The 22,294-nt window shown below is 41.5% G+C and overlaps 1 protein-coding gene across 1 annotated transcript in view; it reads right to left on the bottom strand.

The window, feature by feature from the left end:
* HTR2A (5-hydroxytryptamine receptor 2A) overlaps positions 1-11,821 on the bottom strand; it is a 33,242-nt gene extending 21,421 nt beyond the window's left edge. Inside the window, exons 1-3 of the mRNA XM_065853462.2 lie at positions 11,507-11,821; positions 10,364-11,018; positions 5,445-5,645 (exon numbers count right to left, since the gene is read on the bottom strand). Of these exons, the coding sequence (XP_065709534.2) occupies positions 5,445-5,645; positions 10,364-10,778 (616 nt within the window). The 5' untranslated portion in view covers positions 10,779-11,018; positions 11,507-11,821. The remainder of the gene's footprint in view (positions 1-5,444; positions 5,646-10,363; positions 11,019-11,506) is intronic.
* Positions 11,822-22,294: the final 10,473 nt, after the last annotated feature.

The raw sequence follows: 22,294 nt of genomic DNA, 5'->3' as shown, positions 1-22,294 counted from the left end.
AGCAAACAGTATGCTCTCTCTGGGAGATGGTTTCATGGGTATGATAAAATGAAATGTCAGGTAAGGAAATTATTATAAATGCTGCTAAGAATCCAAAGCCAAGTTTTCCGAAGAAGAAATGGAAGCAAAGTGAATGACTACATGGTAAAGAGAGTAGTGTCGCAGATATTTCAAGTTTAGCTCTAGCAGTTCCAAATGTAGGTACTCAACTTTATATTGTCAGAGTATGGTGCTGTGTGTAATTATTTGCAATTTTGCAAATTTTGGCAGTGTGTTCCATGTTATAACAAGTGATCTTTTCCTGTGCCAACCCATCCCTAAAATAAACTAAAATTAAGTGGCAAATGATAACTATGTCATCTGGAAGAAATGGATTCCCAACCTGCAGCCCCTTGTCTATTTTTGCCTTTTTAAAACAGTAAAGGGGCTTTCAAACGAAGGCTGCCCTTGGCAGAACTGAGTCGCTGATGTGCTAAAGGACGCCAAAGCTGTCATCAAATGACAATGCTGGTGGTTGTCCTCTCCAAATCCCAGTTGCTTCCCTGGCCCTTCGTACTCTGTAGGACAGCAAGAAGTCATGGAGAGAAATGGCAGGCTGCCTGAGAAGAGAGAGAAAGCCCCTGTGTCAGCATAAAGCTTCCCGCTGCCAAATCACCAGTGGGCTCAGTTGCACTGGACTTTTTCATATACTTGCACGTAACTTTTTGCACTTTGGAGAATGCTGCTTGACATGCTACAGTATTTCTTTATTTTTGAAACCTTGAAAGCAATCGCAAAATTTTAGGAGAGTTGTTCTGTGGGAGATATTTCACCACTTTCAGCCAGTTCCACTTCGGACGACTTTTCTGCATGAAAAGTACTGAATAAATCTGAGTTGTTAGCAACTGGGGAGAGTAGAGACTGCCTGGAGGCAATGAACAGATGTGTAGGCTGAGTGAGAAACGATAAGAGAAAACTCAGCTAAGAGGATTTGGGTTTCATCAAACTTCACATTACTTAGACCATTAATAGAGCAATAGAGAGAAATAAGGACTGAGGAATGATATATACAAGAGCTTACCATTTATGACTGTAATTCTTTTATGTGGCCTTTTCAAGGATTTTTAAAGAAGAGAATGATGCATTTTTGTCCAGTTACAGAGCAATAGGTTTCTTAGGCCCACTTAGGACTCAAAGGTGCTTTGCCTGTATTTTTCAGCATAGCCTCTGTTTACAATTCTGTAGACTCCAGTTAAACGCTATTCAAAATTCAACTCTAAGTTTTCTAGGTAAGGGAAATGCTTGGGCTTTTTACACCTGTTCTCAGCAATGACCTCTGTGCTTCAAAACAAATGGAATAATATTCAGGGTTTAACGGACTTTTGCCTTCAACAGCTACAAATAATCTAATTATCTGGCCACTCTGGGTACTGGATGATTTAAGAATTAAAGACACGATTAGAATCTGTTACACTAATTAGAATCCATTTTAAACCAATTGCCTGTGGCATTACATGGTCTAGTGAAAGAAAGGCTGCTGGCTAAATGCTCTCCTTCCACTAAGTGCAAACCCAAATATTAGTATGAATTTCTTTTTTTAAATAATCTAAGAAAGTCAAGATTTCAGAAGTCAAGTAAATCAAATCATCTATCCTTTTTTAATGCTTTTAAAAAATATTTCGTATATCACTGAAGCCAGTGGAAGGAAGATCACTGATTGATTGATCTTTGGATCAAATTCGCTGAACAAATTTGTGAATTTAGTGAATAAAAAGAAAATTATGAATTTAGTGAATGAAAGCATTATTACTTAGGTAAGTTGGAAGTCATAATGATAGATTGAGAAGTAGTGGGAGAACTTTTGCATGCCCCACAAAACAAACTAGAAGCCATACCCCACAAATCAGCTAGATGTATTTGCAGGAGCCAGTGATCAGGTGGATAATGGTGATACAGCTGGCATAATGTTCCTGTATTTCCAGAAAGCTCTGATAATGCTATTTTGTCAAAGGCTGTTAAAGAAATTAAACTCTAGTGGCAGAAGAAGAAAGGTCTTTTTGTAGAAAAGGGATGGGTTGAAAGACAGAAAACATTGGATAGGATTAAATGGTTTGTTTCCACAGTGAGCAGGGTAGAAGGTAACATCCAAGAGCCCTCTGTGTTTATCAGTGCTGTTCATCCCATCTGTGACCTATCTGCATGGATACTGGAGCTGAGTAAATGTGCTGTCAGCACACAACTGTTGGCTGTAGAGAACTGCAGAAGGTCCTCATAAATCTCAGCTAATGGACAGCAAAGCAGTAGAGAAAATTCAGTGCTAGGAAGCAAAGAGTTGTAGGTTAGTTGGAGGGAACCCTATCTAAATATGCAAAACTATTTGTCATTATTCAGGAAAGAGAGGAGTGCCATGAAAATGATTAGAGGACTCAAACACCTCTCATTATGAAGAAAGGCTGAGAGAGTTGGGGTTGTTCAGCCTGGAGAAGGCTCCAGGGAGACCTTATTGGGGCCTTCCAATGTATTAAGGGGATTTATAAGAAAGATGGAGAGAGACTTTTTATCAAGTCCTGTAGTGACAAGACAAGGGGCAATGGCTTTAAACTGAGAGTAGATTTAGTTTGGACATAAGGAAGAAGTTTTTTACTATAAGCATGGCTGGAACATGTTGCTCCATCACTGGAAGTGTTCAGGGTCAGGTTGGATGGAGCTTTGAGCAACCTGGTCTAGTGAAAGATGTCCCTGGCAGGGGCAGTGATCTAGATGATTTTTAAACGTCCCTTCCAACCCAAATGATTTATAGCCCTGCCATTCTAAGTAGCATTGAAAGCATGCAGATTGGTAAATGTTACATGGAGCACGTTTTTGTTCAGAAAACATTTCCTATTAGTAAATGATATAGAACTTATATGGAAAACACTTCATTCTTCAGAAACCATTTTGTGTCTGTTCTGACTTGGATCATGGCAGATCAGGACAGGGTCAATGACAGACTGACAGCCATTTGCACAGGTGATCTGGGATCTATCAAGTTTCCTTATAATACTGGCATTTTTATTCTATATGGTATAGCATCATGCCATGGTGCAATCTCAGTCCAGCCTGGCAGTGACTAGCTCAGCAGATTCTTTGGAGCTTGCTGTGTGTTTGCTTCCCTGTCTGTCCTCTGGAGAACATCGCATTTGTCATTCACGACACAGTTGCCAGGCTGGGAACTGACCTGTCTTCCTTGAGCTCATCTCCCCATGGCCCTTGCATCCACAGGACTAGCAAACCTGCTCAGCATCACTTCATTCCTGCACACCTCAGCATGTTTGCCTGCATTCATTTATATCTATTTAACCTACTCACTGTTTTGATGGCAGGTGGTGTGCGAATGAGATGGAGTTTACCCTATCTGCCCCAAAATTTTTCTGGCATCCACCGTTCCCTCATATGTGTCCTTACCTAGCTGCAGTAAAGCAGGACTCTTCACTCTTCACTCATCTCACACTTGAGTGCTTTCCAATAAAATAAAGAGTTGTATTTTTCAGAGGTATATAAATAGAGACCATATTGCTATCACTTGCTGTAGTAATAACAAATAACATCTGTGGCTTGTCTGATCACTGTTAGAAGAAAATTCTCTAGAGAGCAGAAAAGGTGTTTTTACAATGGGTAAATTGTTATCAGTTATTACTGCAAAGAATAGTCCGAACTTTTGAACTGAAATATCAACATATCAAAGAGCTAAAGCCTCCTGCTACAGGACATAAACTGTGTTCTAACTAAAAGGGCTTAAATAATACATTTTTCTGGAGTCATTTAATAGTGAGCTAATTCAGATACTATGGCACTGAGCTGCTGCCTAAAAAAGACACTGAGCAGTGTGGATTGCTGGTTTGCCCCTGGAATGGTCGTTCTGATATTTCTGTAAATTTATTTGTGTTTAAAAAGGACAGTTATTTCACACACACCAAATACAGGCACCACACACAAATGCAGACAAAACCAGTATGTACAAATTGAAGTAATGCTTGACCTTTTAGTTATATGGAGAACGCACTGAAAGTTCTTGTACTTAACAGTGTCCAAGATTGGAAAAACTGAACAAAGTAACATGTTTTCTACTGGATTGATAAAAAAGTCACTGATACAAGTGAGATACAAGGTATGATTTGTCTAATCTAAATGAAGACATCTACATCTAAGTTGCTCCAGACCTCCTTTATAGTTGAGAGCTAGGGTGGAGTTCACCTGGCTGGTGCAAGACATCTAAATGTGATCACCTGAATGCACCCCAGAGCCACACATGATGCTGTTGAACCTCATCATATCTTGGAGGATGTAGAACTGTCCTCCTGTTAAGTGTTCTTTCTATTTCTTGCCGTGCAGCAGAAAATACAGCTATTTTAAGCCATAAATATCCTGAACTGCTTTTTCTGAGACTCTGGACCAGGATCAAGTAGGAGACCAGAAGATGATTCAGAGCAGCAGGCAGGCACAGTGTTAGGCATCGTCTCCTTTCCTTCCCCTCAGAAGAATGGTAACAAATCACAATTACCACTTGCAATAATTTTTATTAGCCAGGGAAGAGGCTAATTACCTTTGATTGCTGGCAACACTTACCTCTTGCCGGGCAAAAGTGTGGATTTTTTCCTGATTCTGAATAAATGAGCTGCCGGTGCTCAGGGGTGTCTACAAAAGTGGAATAGTTGAAAGGGAACTGTACTTTCAACATGTTTAAGAACCTCCATGCCGGGTGTGTGAGGACGTCCCTGACGGCATCAAACACCACACTCTTCCCAACTCCCGTGCCATGAGAGTGCTCTGGACCGAAGATGCTGCCACTGTGGGAATGGAAGAGCAACACTCCCATGCCTGGTTTTGAGCCTCTGAGTTTTTCCATCACAAAGAGATATTCATCTAGGGAGTCATTCAGGGCACCTATTTTAGGCTGCACCTCTGAGCTGTCCTGTGGAGAAACTTCTCTCATTTATGGCAAAGACAGGGTATCTAATGCCTCCTGAATAGGATGCAATAAATACCCTGCCCTACACACCGAGAAAGGCAGAAAAGATCTGCCCATAAGAAACACCTCTAAGCAAATTACCCTCATAAGAAATTGGGAACAACTGACTTACATAAGACAAGGAGTTGTGGGTTTTTTTTTCATTTGAGATAGTTTTTTCTTTTCAAACATTAATGTAATGGTGGATAATCAATATGGGAAATAAACACATCTTTAAAACAAACTTCAACCAAATAGTCCTATCACTGATGTATATTCTTTCAGTGACAGTGCTGCTCAGTTCTCCTCCATTTCCTGTTGTTGATTTCCATTGCACAATTACTATATTACAGCACTTCTTAGACTGTGGCAAGCAAAATACTGCAGGCAGGGAATACAGATTTAGACTGCAATGTATGTCAAATCCTCTCAAAGGCTAGAAATCTGCAATTACATGCTGAAATATTGCCTCACTTACCAACTGATATGGTCCAAACAGCAATTATTTTTGCAAAAGCCTTAGTTCTTGAGTTAAACCGGCTGTGATGAATGGGGTTTCGAATGGCAATATAGCGATCCAGTGAGATGGCACAGAGGTGCATGATGGAGGCGGTGGAGAAAAGCACATCCAAGTAGATCCAAATGGCACAGAGCTTTCTAGGTAGAGGCCATGCATATCCTGTACAAGAGAAAGTTGGCATCAGCTAAGAATGTGACATACGCCTTTTGTTGTGACACATACACCTTGGTGCATGTATCTTTCTAGGAGAAGCTGGTGGGAAGTGATGCTTTCAATAGGACGTGCCTGACACTGTTTTAAGAAACCTTTTTTTATTTGCTTGCAGACTTCTAATTTTGTAGCTGTTGGGATTAACTCTGCTTCTTTCCCAGGGTACAAGCAATGTACGTTTTTTTTCTTTTCTTTTTAATTCTATTTGCAAACGCTTGGTGTTATAATCAACCATTTCTGGCAGCAAATCTATGGAAAGAGAAGCAATTTTGTCATTGTATTCCTGCAAGTTCTCAATTTTGTTTTAGGACTTTTCATCCACATGATTACTGCATTATTAATACCTGCTGATATGCAAAGGTGCCTGAATTCTGAAACCGAAACTTTCAGTTTAGTGGCAGGTGAAGAAAGAAGTGTATTTTGTTGCATACCAGTGATATTTATCTCGCCTGTCTTTGGGTACCTACCATTTACTTCAATAAGGATATTCTCTGTATCAATGAATATTGATAGGCTCCTTGAGAGAGAGCAATCCAAAACAAAAGCATTAGTGTTTACCAATATCCAGCCAACATCTTCTTCACTGCAAACTGAGCCTTCCCTTTTCCCGTGTTCTTTCCACTAACCATGAAGAATAATTGATTACATGCCTTTCTTGAATCTATTGGAAGATGGCTATCCTGTCTTGCCTATTTTTTTCTTTTCCAGACTAATCAAAGCCAGTTCCTTTATCTTTTGCTTGCAGATAATGCTTTTAAAGCTTTTGTGCTTCTTGTTTCCCTGCCCTGGAATGTATTTAATTTATCCACATCTTGCTTATCTTTCAGTAACCAAAACAGGAGTCGTTACTTTTGCAAAGGCCTCCTGACTGGTAAGTGAAATACAAGATCACTTCATGGGTCTTGCAGGGAATGTCTTTACTTACACAACCTGGAATGATGAGTGCCTTCTGTATAAAAATATCATACTAGGGACACGTGCTCAGCTTATCATCCATTTTGAGAGCCAGATCTTGTTCGGCATTCCTGAAGCCTGGACGTATTTCCCCACCAGGTGTTGGTTTGCTGTCTTTTTCCTAAGTGGGTATCTTTGCATTTGTCCTCACTGACTGTTATTTGTTCATTTCAGACTTTCTCTTCAGGGGTTCAGGTGATTGTTGATGATTCTGATGTTGTCCCTCCGAGTGCTTGTAACCTCTCCCAGCTTGGTGCTTTTGGAAAGCTGTTTAAGTTCATACTCTATACACTGTCCAAGTTGTCAGGAACAAATGCTGAGCAGACCCAGGCTAAGCAGAGCCCTGCAGGACTCTATTCAAAGGCCCTTCCTAGTCCTGCAGGGAACCACTAATAACTCTCCTTGGAGCAAGTTTTGCAGTTAGCTGTGTCCTTAGCTTGTTGTGATTTTATTTAAAGCATATTATCTGAGTCGCCCATAACAGTGCAGCATACGGCAATGCCAGAGCAGGTATTAAAACACGCTGGTGTTTCAGGGGGGTGTCTGTCTCCTTTGGAGATACAATACAAGATTTACAACAACAGGAACAGAGAGAGAGGCAGAGGAGCTAGGTCTGTGTCTAATTAAACTTAGTCTCAGGTAGCACTGGGAAGACCTGTTTCTTGGTGCTATTTGACTGCTGCAATATGAGCTTACCCTGACAAGTCATACAGTATTTATGAATATGTTTTATCTTGTTTTCTGGTCTTCCAATGGGGAATCCAGCCTCTGGAATGTGTTATGTGAGGGTTTGCTTTCAGGGGCATGTCTTCCCAGCAGGCTCCCTGTGTCAGGCCACCACAGTTTACAGAGGGAAAAGCAAAAAAATATTTTTTACACTTGACAACATGCCTCTGTTCTCTTGCTTCAGTGCCCTTTAGGAACACGTTTGTTGGATCCTTCTAAACCTCTTGTCCTTACTCTAAATGTGGATGGAGCAAGGACAAAACAGTATCCATCAGATAAACCTTTAAGACTACAGGGTGAAGAAAGGGCCAAGTACACGAGAGGAGCCAACTGTAGATGCAATAAGAGTTAGGAAGGCTGTAAATAACATCCTCCAGGCAGGCCTTGGGACATTTTATGTGTCTTTGCCTTATGCTGTGCTCTGGCCATTGTCCAATTCAGCCTTCCATGTATCCAAGAGGAAACAAAACAAAACATAACAAAACATGGCTGCAATTTAAAGATTGGGTAGGCAATCTCTAAGGTCCAGGATTTGATGTGGTCCATAAGAGGCAAGGCAAGGAGGCAAACACATGAAGTTATCCAAGATGGTTGGGCTGCTGCTTGTTGGCAAAAAGAGGTTTTGAGTGAAAGGCTGAGGACATGCTGTAGAGAGAGAAGAAAGAAGAGTGAAGAGAGAGGAGAGAGGGGAGAGAAGGGAGAAGGAAGAAGGGAGAGGGGAAGAGAGTCCATAGGACAGGAGGTTGCTGAGGAGGCCCTGTGCACCATCCTGCCTGGTCAGAAGCACATCAGCTGAAGCCACATCTAAGGTCAGCACTCAGCTGGTCAGCAGCCCTCTGAAATGCCCGGTCTTTCCAATGCAGCAGGGAGTTACCACAGAATCTGCCAATAATCCCGACAGCTTCTCAACACTGGCATGGGGCAAGTCTCTGAGGCAGGAGCAACAAGCACCTGGAACCTGACGTGTGATTGGGTGGAAATCAGTGCCGCTGTTGAACTCTGTGAATTCTCTGCTCTGTGGGCACATCAGCTTGGTGGGAGTCTTTTTCTCCAGTGGAGGCTCATGCTGTTGGGTGGATGGAGAAGCCTGCCTGGCCCAAAGAGTGCAGGTTGGGCAGATATGTGGCTGGTGTGGCAGGGCATTCAGAATGGGAGTTGTTCACGGTAGCTGTAAAGCTCTCAAGATGGCAATCATCTCTCTTTTGAGGAAAACAATCCCCCTTCAAGGGGTTGCAGGGCAGGTGGTTAAACACCCTAGTTCCGCAGCCTTGGAGGTACTCCAGCAGAGTGAAGCAGATGCAAAGGTACTCCATTTGGGCTCAGGACCATCAGCGTGGGAGGTGTGGCTCAGGCTGGCTGTGTCCTGGCCTTTCTCTGGGCAGCTGAGGCCAAGCAAATGCTCCTGTATAGGGGGAGATTTCCCTCTGCAGCATCATTGGTTGCCCTGGAGAGGTTGGGGGTTCACCATGCCAAGACAGCTCTTCTGATACCTGTGCACACCACCAGATGATTTTTCACCCCAAGTTACCCTGCAAAGGCCTCCCCTTCTTAACCTGGCAAGCAAAAAAGCAGGGAGAGAGGAGGGAATGCCAGCACACTGCCCTGCCTGCCGCTTTAGGTGCCCTGCTGCTCCTTTGTGCAGCCATCACAAGGGAGAACAACAGAGTCTTCCTCCTGCAACAAGGATTTCGGCTTCGCTGCATGGAGAAAATCCCATATCCTGACCTCCAAATTGCTTCCAAGACACGGATTTCAGGTGCCTCTTTCCTCAGCAGCAGAGCCTGGCCAGCAGGAGTCCCTGTTGCATGTCTCAGGGAATCACTCCGGATTTAAAAGGGTTTTGCTAATCTCACGCATCAGAAATTTTCTACTCCCGCGGCTCCCTTTTACACTGTTTCTCCCGCCAAAGGTAGTTGCACCACTAATACAATAAATCACAACGTTACACCGTCACTGATGCCAAATACAGTTTGAAAATGCTACTGAGGGCAATCTTTGTAGAGATACTGAAACTGGGAAATAAACTTTCAGTTTTCTGGATGAAATCTCTCTTAAATCACAGTCTCATGCATGGACCTTTAGTTCCAAAATAATGAAGCAATAGAAATATTTGCAAAAACCTCGCTTTTCTCCCGATGTTGTCCAGTTTCTCCTTGAACTGTAGCAATTCAGTTCTGGCACTAGAAACCTCGTTTCTCAAAGTTTAGGGATTATAAAAGCCTGAAAATATTGGTACTTAACACATAGGCTGCTGCTTTTTTCTACGTGAGCTGTGCTGCAAGTGATTTTGGTGAAAATGAGAAGAAAGATCTGCTACTAATGACCTACAAGGGTATGAACTGTGAGTCATTATTCACTTAATTGTTTAATGACTTCTTTTAAGAAATCATAGCTTTGCATTTGTAAATGTTACTAAAAATTAGGCAGAATTATTTCCCATCTATTTTTAAATTTCCACAATATTTATGCCAGCATTTGCTGGTAAGTAGATGTCAAAGTAGGGCACTGGTTTTAAGAAAATTATTTACATTTTTGTTACTTCATTAAAAGTAATTGGAGGGGTTGCCTACTTTGAATCTAAAGGTAGTCGTTAGTGCTTCTATGCATATTTGCAGAGCAAAGTAACTGGCAGGACCTTACATTCTCAGTAGGAATATTGAAAATTACTAGCCAAAGAAAAACACTGAAAGAATAGAGAGAACAAAGCATCTTCATATACACTTTGAAACAATTCCTTCAGCAACTGATTAATAAACTAATGTTCTGGACTGTGTTTAAAATGCCTGTCACTAGAAATATAAAGGAGGAAAAGATTCAAGTACTTCACCTATTCTTACATCCCTTAACCAATTACACGTATTTCAATTTGTATGGAGTTATTACAGTTTTTGTGGTAAGAGAATGAAACAATAACAACAACAACAACATGTGCATGCAATGTTTAAAGCTTCTCAATACATGCAGTAAGTTACACAGCTAATACTCACCGTACAGTATGGTTAACATTGACACAGGCATTACAAGGAAACCCAGCAGCATATCAGCTATTGCAAGTGACATTAGAAAATAGTTAGTGGCATTCTGTAGTTTTTTCTCCAGTGACACAGCCATGATGACAAGAATATTTCCAGCAATTGTTAAAACAATCACTATGACTGTCAGCAGAGCTGGCCAGTTTTTCTGTGAAAGCTGAAACAGAGAAGAGTAGCACGGTGGAGTCATGCTACTTTCACTCGAAACATTGGTTAGGTTTTCAGAGTCCACAGTCAAGTTAAAGAGATGTGATGCATTAATCTCTCCAGCTCCATAAACATTTCTGTAAAGTCTTCTCTCATGATTTATTTGTATTAAAGATTTTGCAGTTGGGTTCACAGAGCTCTCCTGATCACAAAGAATATCCATTGCGAAGTTTGAAACTGGTGGGATAAATAGTGAAAAACAGGAAATTATCACCCTTTGTCACCATCGGGCTTTATATTCCTCAGTTGTCCATGCCAGAAGCTGAAGGAGCACAATCTTTTGTTGGTTGTATTTTTGCCACTAGCGTGATGTAGAAAAACATACCAGAATTACTCTGAATGCTGAAATGTTTTGTTTTCAGTTCCATAGGAAGTCCAGTGTAGGCATACATTGAAAATCCAGCTGAAAAGCAAAACCAAACTGTAGGATAGAGAATGTGGACTTGAGGCTTCAGAGAGCAAAAATGTTGGAGAAATAAAAGAGAAAAAACTTTTGCAAACCACTAGGACTCCCCTCTGGAGCTACATCTTATTGCTATTGGTAACTGTAATCACACAATTTTAAACACAGCAGTATTAAAATAGCTTGCCATACAAAACAGCAGAGCTCTTGCTTCCCTATTAAGAAAGTTGATTAAAGATTCCATCCAGCATCTTTCTCTTGAAATAATTAGACATGCTCTTATTTATAGTTTATCCTTCATAATATGGCTGATAGTTTCTGACTTTTGTTGTATTTCAGTATCACTTTCAGCCTCATATCAGAGATTACACATTCTGCTCCATGCTAATTTTTATAGCTAATTGTACCGTTTGGCCCAGCCTGGCTTCAAAATGGAAATTAAACAGGTAGATATTATGTTAAAAAAATACAATTTAAGGAAGACTTACGTTGTACATCAGAGCCCACTCTCAAAATGCGATTAGGTTCACTTTGTACAGATTCACTATATTCTTCATTGTGTTTAGCCAGTTTTGCGTCCCTTTTCTTCAGTCTCCTCCAAAATGGTGGTATTTGGAATAGTTTTTTGACTTCTAAACTGCACACTTGAGTGAAGCCAGTTCCTGTGCTGCGAGGCTTGTTCTTTTCTTCTGAGAGATAGGCTGCTTGCCGACTCTTTCCTTGTGCCTTTCCCCGCCCCAGGGCAAGCTATGTTTAAAATAATAACAGTATCAGAGCCCTTCTCAGAGTGACACAAAAGAAAGAGCACACACACACACACACACACACACACACAAAAAAAAGGCAGCCTGCACAGAGCAATTACAGATTTCAACAGGAATGGAATTTCTTGCTCGCTGCCTTGTTCGGTTTGTCAGACCTCCCACTATCGGGATGTCACAAACTGCAAGGTAGCAACAGCAGAGGAGGGCAGGGGAGGGCAGACCAAAGAGGGACTTTTTGGTAAACTAGCAGCTTTTGCAGTGTGTATTTTGGAAGTCCTCTGCTTGGGTGCTTTTTCAATGCATGCTTTCCGTTTGCAGAGGATGGCTGGCAAACACAGTTGTGTGCAATTACAGTGTTTTACAGGACGCAGGCTTAAAAGAGACAAAATCTAAGACTCACGATGGTAGATACTAGTGAAAAATGTAAGTATGAAGCTTTTTGCATGTAGAGGAGTAAAAATGACATATTTAAAAGGAAGGACCAATATTCAATCCCTTTCAGTTCTGACTCCAGTCTGTGATGAAATATGAACGAAACTGGCAATAGATATTTATAAAAAATAGAAGTCACTCTGATGTCACACATTTGTTAGGACATGGATTTAACAATTAAGCCCAGCAGCCTGCCCAAAGGAAGTGCCCCAAATGACGCAGTTCAGGAAACCTAACAGCATATAGCAGAGGGGGAAACAAAAGAGCCTTCCACTATTTCTGCCTTGTACCTCTGCTGCCAGGACATGGATGAACAAGTAGCCAACTCTTCAGTTTTCCACTAAACCTACTCCCAGATTTTCTGAGACTTACAGTTGTCAAATTTTCAGCTGAGCGGGTCTGCTGCTTCCTTGCCCATACTGAAATAGCTTAATTGAGGCAGCCTCAGGCATTTGGCAGTGAGAGCTTGGAGAGGTGTGAGTGTCACCAGGCACCGGTGGGTCCCAGCACACCCACGGGAGCTCAGTGTGCTCCCGTAGCTCAGCTCTATGTGCAGCACCACTAATCCTGCTGCAAACACATGGAGAGTTAGTACAGCTCAGCGGACACATGCTAGTCTCTTCAGGGGTCAAAATCTTATCAGACTCTCAGCACACCCACCAACGCACATCTGAATCTACAAGGCAGTGTTACAGAAAGCCTTTTATAGTAAAGTTCCTTCGGGGCTGGTTTTGCTTCCAGATGAGCCCAGACCAACAGCCGTCACGGCAGGATGGAGCAACTGGGCAGTACCTCCCACTCATGCCCACTCAGGAGTCAGAAATTAGTCATCCCAGCACTTAAGTTTTCCAGTCTCACAGGTGAGGCCAGAACACTATCAGGCAACACAAGCTGGTGAAAAAGGTTGGTAATGCTGAGTTGAGCAAGAACTTTTTCAGCTCTGGCAGTCTCGTTGAGGGGCCAGAAGAGGCCCTTTCCCTCTCTCCTTTTAGACAATAACCAAATGGGTTACTGTGTTCACCAAGTGAATTCAGCATCCACGCTCCAGACTTTTTGGTAGCTATCTTTGTTAAGATGGTCTCAACATGAGAGTGCAGATCTACTGCAGAGGTTGGGCTCTGCTTCTGTTGAATATGGCTATTGTGAAAAACAGGGCATAAGACCCCTTCGTGAGGTCTACATATAATCCTTGATGAGGAACTCAGGTGTGCTGTTATTTTCTTAGATGACTCCCTCTGGGCTCTAATGAGTTTAATGTAACAGTCATGGACAAGTGGTAAATGGATGGGAGTTACTTTTTTGCAGGTAAATACTCAAACTATGGGTCAGAGGCCATAGCTGCCAGCAAAGCCCAGCTTCACCAAGCAGAACTGTGAAACTTTCTCCCGCTCCAAAGATGGGAATGGAGGTTTAGAAGCTGGTATTCTACCTCCCTGAATGAATACCCTGAGAAACAGGCTGTGTTTAAAAGGCTTGTGAATCCTGATTTCACATCTGCAGCTCCCTGTAGACATGAAGCAGATGCCCAAAGCTCTTTAGATAGGCACTGCACCATTTCCTTTGGTCTAGCTGTAGACACACTGCTGTAAGGTCTGAGTACCTTCTGAGCACTACTTTGTCCCTCCAGAAAATGGTTTTACATATGTCAAACTGAGGCACAGGTAGGTGAAATGTCTTTTTTAGGTTTGCAGATGAAATGTCAATGAGTCAGAAACCACCCTTGCGTAGCCCAGTGTGCCAGAAACAAATCTGTGATCTTATGATGTCTTATAGCAAGGTATGTTGGATGTGTTATTGAGCACAAGGACACTGTATTATTTATCTCGGGATTATTTTTTTCTGACTGCATAAACCACCGCAGGAACCTGAAAATGGTTTCCCCTCCGTATAGTATCATTACAAGAGTTGAGCAACAAAAAAGCGTCCAACCTTCCTGTGCTGAACCCAGTGAGAGGAGGGTGCCAGGGCTTTCACAGGTGCTCTTGTCTCCTTGCAGAACTGAGCATGTGCTCTGCCTTGAGAGAATAGTCAGGCGCAACTCCTAGATGATTAATTATGTCTAAATTCAGCCTTGACCATTGCTTTTCCTAAAGGTGGTTAGCTCTGCAAAACTGTAGGTCTCATCATCTTCCATTTTTAAACAAACAAGCTTGGACTGATTAAGGGAGTGGAACATCTCCCTTATGAGGAAAGGCTGAGGGAGCTGGGTCTCTTTAGCTTGGAGGAAACTGAGGGGTGATCTCATTAATGTTTACAAATACATAAAGGGTGAGTGTCATGAGGATGGAGCCAGGCTCTTCTCAGTGACAACCAATGGTAGGACAAGGGGTAATGGGTTCATACTGGAAGACAAGAGGTTCCACTTAAATTTGAGAAGAAACTTCTTCTCAATGAGGGTGACAGACACTGGAACAGGCTGCTCAGGGAGGTTGTGGAGTCTCCTTCTCTGGAGACATTCAAAACCCGCCTGGACACCTTCCTGTGTAACCTCATCTGGGTGTTCCTGCTCCGGCAGGGGGATTGGACTGGATGGTCTTTCGAGGTCCCTTCCAATCCCTGAAATTCTGTGATTCTGTGTGATTCTGTGACTCTGATAGCAGCAGAGCCTCACACACTGCGACCCACAATCCCAGGCAGGGTGTCTGCACTAAAACCAGACAGCTGCAGTCTGTCCTGGTCTATGTAAATTAAAGTGAAATCTTAGCTTAAAATCGCTATAACGTGGTCGGCATTAGACATAAAACATTCTTTAGAAACACAGTTGGCACTGGAACAGTCTACATATTGCTTTTTAATTTCTGGAAGGGACCAGTGTATCAGATTAATGAGGGACCCTCCTCTGTTCCCTAGCTCTGCTTGGAAATATTGTAGGACATTAATCTGTCCTCTTGGGCAAGGTTTTTATGCTTGATGTCATGCATATAACTGCTTCCTAGAAATGCTGCTTTTCAACAATTTCATCTGAAAGAGAAGAAGTAAAAAACCTAGTTTATATAACTTAAATTTGGTGTTCTCGGGATTATTTCAGGTATAAAACTCCCTGGTTTTTGAGTTTGTCATTGCCCTCCTCAATGTTTTAAGTGGATTGTGTAACCAGTAAATGTATAAACTACAGAGGTTAATCGTTCACTCTGACATCTAAGGGTGAGGTAAGTGGAATGTGAATAATTTATGTTGCGGTCAAGACTACTACTATTTGGTACCTCTGTTTACATTTACCAGGGGCTGTTGGAGCCATTAACGCTGTGGTGCCTCAAGATTTCAATCAGAGCCAAGTTACTAAAAACCGGTACAAATAACTAAACAGCGCTGCTCTCTTTTTGATGCACGCTCCACAGTCAAGCTGCATCTCTCAACCTCCTTGACCCGTGACGTTGCAACGAGGTGACAACAGGTTGGCATGACCTTTCTGAAATCTATGTAGGAGCAGTGTCCCTCAGCCTTACTGTCCACAGGTGATGATCCTGAACAAGCTGAGTGTTGTGGCATCAGCACCATTTGTCTTCCCATGGACCATGGGTCCTGATGGCTGAAAAATCTGTGATGAGTAACTGGTTTGTTTCTGTGGAGGTCCCTGCTATGAAATGGATTGTCTGTATTGATTTGTTCTGTTGATTTCTATGTGTAATAGATACAAAGCAATCTGTAATAAGCAAATATATATATATCATATAGATACATAAAATAACTGAAACCCTCTCAACTTTCATGTCTAACCCATACGCAAATGCTAGTTTCAGTCTCTGTTCAATCCCAGGTGAAGCTGTCATTTATCTCTTACTTTTAAAAGCCTGATTATCTCACTCATCCAGGAGTTTTGGAAAGATGTACAGTATTTCTGGTGATTTGTAAGGCGTCCACCTTTCTAACCACATGTTATTCTTTCAGGATCTGCAAGTTCATCCACATAGTTACAGTCCCAACAAGGAGTTGGATGTGAAAGAGAACCTGGAGCACCTTAAGGCACATCTTTTACCTGCCTAAACCTGTGCACTAAGGTCAATAACATTGCACTTGCGACCTGTTTTAGGTTTATATGATTCCAGTGGTTCCAGGGGAGTTCAATGGAATTGCTGCAGCATAAAATTGATGTAATGATCAGTTGGCTGGAAATTAGAGTCAGAATTTTTTTTATTCTCGTGCGGTTTTGATTATTTAAATGTTTATTTTCCTATATAAAAATTTTTTCATGGAAGTAAAAATTCTGAAGAATTTCAGTATGGAATAACACATACATTTTGCTTCAGTCTTGTTGATCTAAATGTAACATTTTAATACTGCTGAATTAAAAATGTTTACTTATGAGCCAGCTAACTGGCTGAGATGCAAATTGTCTTATTCCCCTACTCTCCTGGACAATTTATATCCACCACAACAGCAAACCCAGAGGCAGTTTCAATTTGAACTGAGTTGAAATAAAATATGCTTGTTCAGTTAAAAAGTAAACTGAAACGTTTGATTTGGGTCAAGCCCATGTAACGAAGGAAATATTTTGTTTTGGTTTTCCCAAAGGAAACCTGAATGCTTTGGGCAAAATTATTTTTTTCTTGCATAAAAAGTTGATTCTGTGGAAACTTAATTTCCCAATAGAAGCCACATTGCTGGGAACCGTCCATTAAGCTTTAGTGCTGAAGCAATGGATGGCCTCTGATACTTTAAAGAGGAACTCTGCAGCCTTATTTAAAGGAACTTCTCTAAAAATCTATGTTTTATTTTAGTAAAACCTTAATGGACAGGTTCTTCTTCATGTCTTTCTCTCAGCTGTAAATATTAACTATTTATATACCTGACAATAGCTTTTGTATCACCAGAGACCTCTGCAAACATTTGATTTACTAAAACTCATTTGGCTTTAGATATTTTAATTTCAACTCTGCTAGGAAGAAGCTGGCAAGTTGGCTTGTTCTGAGACAATATTATGCTGTGTTCTGAGTTACAAATTGGCCTGTTCCTCTCTAGGTAGAATTTTTATTTCATCCAGACACACATCAGTGCAAATCCCATGACATAAAGCTTTTTATTCCAGCATTAGTACCAGAATCTCTTCCACTATATTTTTCCTCAATTTAAACTGCCAAGCGGTAGTGAGCATTTTCCACTTGATTTAGTTTACTGCTTCAAGATGCACTTGCTGCCCACAATTAACACTGGTCATCATCCAAAGCCTGTATCATCTCAGCTGTTATCCAGTGAAATGACGTCTTTTCAATGGGGTGATCAAAACCACACACCATATTGCGAAGGTGGCACTGTGGAAACTTTCTCCCAAGACAACATCATCTGTGGGCAGTCTTACCTCTCTATTAAAAGCTGTTTTTTCCTTTCATCAGGCAACAGACATTGCAGAATAAGGTGGGTGCACTTCATCCTTCCTTTCTTTCCCCCCTTCCAATAACTTCCATTGCTTAATACAAGATGCTGGGTTTGGTTATTTCCCATATTCGCTGCTGATGGTCAATTGTAGTTTTAGATCTTGCAGTATTCAAATTAGACTTCTTCTCTCTTAAGGTCAGTACATTCCTACAAAAGGAAAACAAAAGCTGTTTCATTTTTTTGTGTTCCAGGAACTGGTTTGTCAGTATTTCTCTGGGCTTTTTTTCCCTTGTTTCTCTGGTAGCACATGAGCAGAAAAGCAAGAGTAAGCTGAATCCATGAGGATCTTGCTACATTTCTACTTGGACACTGATAGATGGCAAAGCATTTGAAAAAAACCCATGACATCAATATTGAATTGAAGAGGTGGGTCACCTGTGCTGGTTTAGCAGCAGTACAGAGTGGCAAGGAGTAACCCAAATATGTTTGTACTTCCCATCTCCCCAGAAGCTCATGGGTTCACCAGCATATGGCAGACAGCACCAGAGATCTGTGAAATATGTGGGCACCTGCCAGACCAGCAAGAGTTAAGGCTACAATTATTTTTTCCCTGCATACCTTTCTTGCTCTTTTAATATGGTGGAATCAAACAGCTGCAGCCCTGAAGTGAGGATCTTAAAAAAAAAGAATAGCTGCTATTTGTTACAGCTCTCTATTAAAACTGGCAGGTGACTGCTGTTATGTTTTCCCTCTCTTATTCCTGGGATAGCACATTTTCCAACTTGTTACATTACATTGTGTAATTTATAACCATCAAAGTGGAAAACATTATGCAGCATATGAATTAGCATCAGTATGAATGTTATTGAATGTGTGCTATATTTATAGAAATATGCAGTTATCCCTCCTTGGCAAACCCAAGATTTTTGCTATCAGGTTTTGTTTAATGATATTTGACTGATTAGAACAGCTTTAAAAGATGTATGGAAGAGTTCTGTAAAGGACAGTCCCAATAGGTTTAATTTTGTGTGAAATTAGGCAAAGTTGTTGCCTTTTTTGAGAACATAGTGTAGCAAACATAGGTTGTTTGGGCAACGCGGACTGGCAAGAAGGTACAAACTTGTAATAGAGACTCACTGGCTAATTGGATCCTTAAATATTAGTCATGATATTGTGAATGTGGCTTGTCAACAGTGTTAGCATCATAGGCTAAGATCCAGGCTGCCCGTTTAAGGTAGATATCTACATAAATTGTAGGTGCATAGAAAAACAGTTTCCTTAATGGAACGGCAATTCAACCTCTCCAGTGAGAGTCAATGGAAAAGTTTCTGTGATAATAAATTTAGGAACACTCATTCCCTGGACTGCCATGCTGGATCCTACCCTGTAATCATTACATATAAGATGGCAATTCACATATCAAGCTACAAATCGTATCTTCCTAGCTTCTGGTTCTTAAAACAGTAAAGCCAAGACATATCTGAAAAATACACTAAAAGAACTGTGTTACCTTCAGGTAGGTAAATAGTTTTTTACCTCTAGATGCAGCATTGTCTGAACTAGTTGACTCAGCTCAATGGACTGTGCTGAGACTTTGCTGCTTACTTCCAATGTTTTAAATGCTGTATCTCTTGCAGAATAATTTTACTATAATTTAAGGTGTTCCAGAGGAAATATAGCATCCTTTTGGCTTAATGGTGGAACAAGTTCCCACATTCTTTTTTAGACTGTTTGTGAGCAGGTACTCTCTACAGAGCCTGTCAAATTCTGTTGTGAAAGTCATGGGGAGATCACAAAAACTTGCAGCTTGATTTGTAGGAGAGACTGTTATTATTTACCCAGCTTAATAGACACTGCTTTATTTGTGCTCTAGTTCCTGAATATCACTGGAATCCAAATATTTTTCTTTAGAACACTTAAGGCCATCAAAAATATTTATTTAAAGCACTGAATCGCTTAAGGAAACAAGTGGAATACTATGGAAAGCTAAAATGTTTTTCCAGTGGGGATTGAAATCTCTGTAAATATTTTGGCTTCTGTTTTCTTCCTACTCATTTTTGAGTCCACCAAGGATCCAAACATCAAGTTTTCTATCAATTTCCACCAGAGGTTCAAGTACTATAAGTTGGAGTACAAGTAAAGATCACTTTATGTAGTACAATTTACAACCTCCCACACTCTAATATATGGCTAAACAGAGCTGCACTGTGGAGGCCAACAGAAAACCACCTTATTATGTTATAGTCTTTTATGAAAATCCACGCTCACTGGGCATCTCCATATATTACACACATGTATTGTGAAAACATAAACTACAGCTGAGCATCTTGGCCATGCAGGACATGCTCAGGGATCCCTGAAGGCACCTCTGATCTGAATGTTAAATTTGCTTTATTGAAATATCTCTTTTAAATGAAGTGAGCCTGATGTCTCTCTTGTACTGGAATATGCCTTCCTAATGATGCTTCCTTGAAATCTGTTGATGAGAGGCAGGAATGATGGAACAGTCATTACCGTTAAGAGTATTAGAGTGCTAAATGGTAAAAGTTATTGCTTTTCTCTCAACCATGTTTTTTTGCAATGCCTGCTAATGCAATATAGGACACTGCACCTTTCCATGGTGTGCACAGAGTTACTGAACTGATGGATAGGTTACCCCCTTGCACATCAATAAATCCCAGTTAACTGCTGGTCTGCTCTATGAAAAAGTCCTGAGAGACACGCTGGAAGACCCACTGCAAGAAAAATGCATGAGTAAAGGAGTCCCAGGACCTCAGCAGATCAGAGTACTTCCCACAGCATACGTAACCCTCATGGGGGTGGCTGATAGCAGATTGTGTAGCGTTTGCAGCTGTCCTGTATGTCTCCTTGTGAGATATCATCGAGGAAAAGACTTCATGAAGACTGCCAGTGCTACTGCAGCAGGGGCAGGGAGGATGCAGAAGCACCCTTGGGCAGCCCAAAGGATGGATGGGAGGCATCCAGGAGAGCCCTCCAGGCTGACAGCGTTCCCTGGGACACGCTCACAGATATGGGGTGACAATAGCCCCAGGGCTGCAGTGACTAACTGGGACCTGCACCACAGCTCTCAAGGGATGAGCAGAGGCATGGGCAAAAAGGAAGGCACTTTCAATGCTGATGTGAAAGCAGATGTTCAGGGTGATAAGGAGGAGAGATGGCAAGAGCAGGGGCTGCTGCAAAGTAGCAGGTCCTGCAGAACAGAAAGTGAGCGGGTATAGGAGGATGCAGAAAGATTTGATGTTTGATGAGTGAAGGGAAGAACGGGGAGAGAAGGAAGATCTATCTATCAGTTATGGTATTTACCTTTCTTTCAGGTGTCAGATATGCAGAGTCAGATGAGTCTTTGACAAAAACTCCCATCTCCTGTGGCCAGCTAGATTCCTTTGTAAGCCCAGGAATGACCTTTTCCCACATCCATAATTTAAAGTTTGTTACTTCAAATGCAAAAACTCACAAAGTGACAGAAAAACCCAACAAGATTATATCTGTGTCCAAAAGAGTCTTTAGGGTCCTGGAGGGCTCTCTTTAAAGTTTAAATCCTTTTTGGCTTTCATACACTGTCAAGTCCTTATTTTAATGCCCTTTTTATCCTTCAGTATTTCTTAGACTACTTTATCTCCACATGTTTGCCAGGCATGCTGTAGAAAGAAAAAAATTCTCCAAGTAACTTAGACCCACATCCCTGTTTGGACTAAGAAAAGTAGAGCTTGGCAGGGGAGTACAGTATCTTTCAAACCACTAGCAAATCAGTGTAAATGGAAAATCTCCTGTTTTCACTCCAGCGTGTTTCCAGGTGTGGGAGGGAAACAGCTTATTCTGAGCCAGGTTCTGCAGTGGGGCAGGATCTGGTCTGTGGGGATCTTCTTGCTGCCATATCCGAAGGTGCTGTGCCGGTATGATTTCCTGTCTGACACTGACTTCTAATACCTCTGACACTGGAAATCCAGTGACAGACTGAGAGAAAGCAACAGAAAACCTGTATTTGTAAAGGAACGCTTGGAATGGACACGTGAGCTTTCAGTAGAAACTGTATGTAGGCAAGAAGTCAGAATTAGTTGCATAGGTTATAACAGGGAGCAAATTTGGAACACTGATTTGTTATTTTTTGTTTGCAGTGACAGGCTCCTGGTGCTATTGGACCACCATGGTCTGCTTGGCAGAGGTTAGAGGCTGCATATTTATATACGACTGGTTTTATTTGGACTGCACAATTCACAGGAGAAAAGGCAGTGGGAAAAGTGCCTCTCCTTTCCTGGTTGTCTTGTAGGAAGAGTTGTTATGAACACAACTCGTTTATCAGCAACATATTGTTTATTACGGTCAGGAGTTGTGCGTAGGGCAGTTTGGGAGTGAAAAGGACAGAAATGGCTACAGTGTGTTGACTTTGAAGAGACACTTCTGCTATAAGGAGATTCTTTCTGCCGTTTGTGCCTTGTACAGAATTAATCAATCACAGAATGGTTGGGGTTGGAAGGTGACTCTGGAGATCATCTAGTCCAACCCAGCTGGTAAAGCAGATTCACCAAGAGCAGATACCTTGTCAGCAAGAAACACACACGGAGGGGAACAGAAATCAGACTGTTCTGTGCTGCTGGAAAATTTCAAGGCTACAAGACATACCTGGCACATGCTTGATGCAATCAATACTTCACACTGGAGAGCTGCAAGTGTTGCACTGAATTGCTTCTTTGATGCTCCATGTGTAGTGTTTAATGTAAAGTGTGGCATTAAAATGCAAGATTCAAG

This window comes from Patagioenas fasciata, chromosome 1 (genome assembly GCF_037038585.1).
Source record: "Patagioenas fasciata isolate bPatFas1 chromosome 1, bPatFas1.hap1, whole genome shotgun sequence".
In the NCBI taxonomy this organism is placed as follows: domain Eukaryota; kingdom Metazoa; phylum Chordata; class Aves; order Columbiformes; family Columbidae; genus Patagioenas; species Patagioenas fasciata.
Note: the sequence above shows the minus strand (reverse complement) of the source record. Positions and strands in the feature narration are given on the sequence as shown.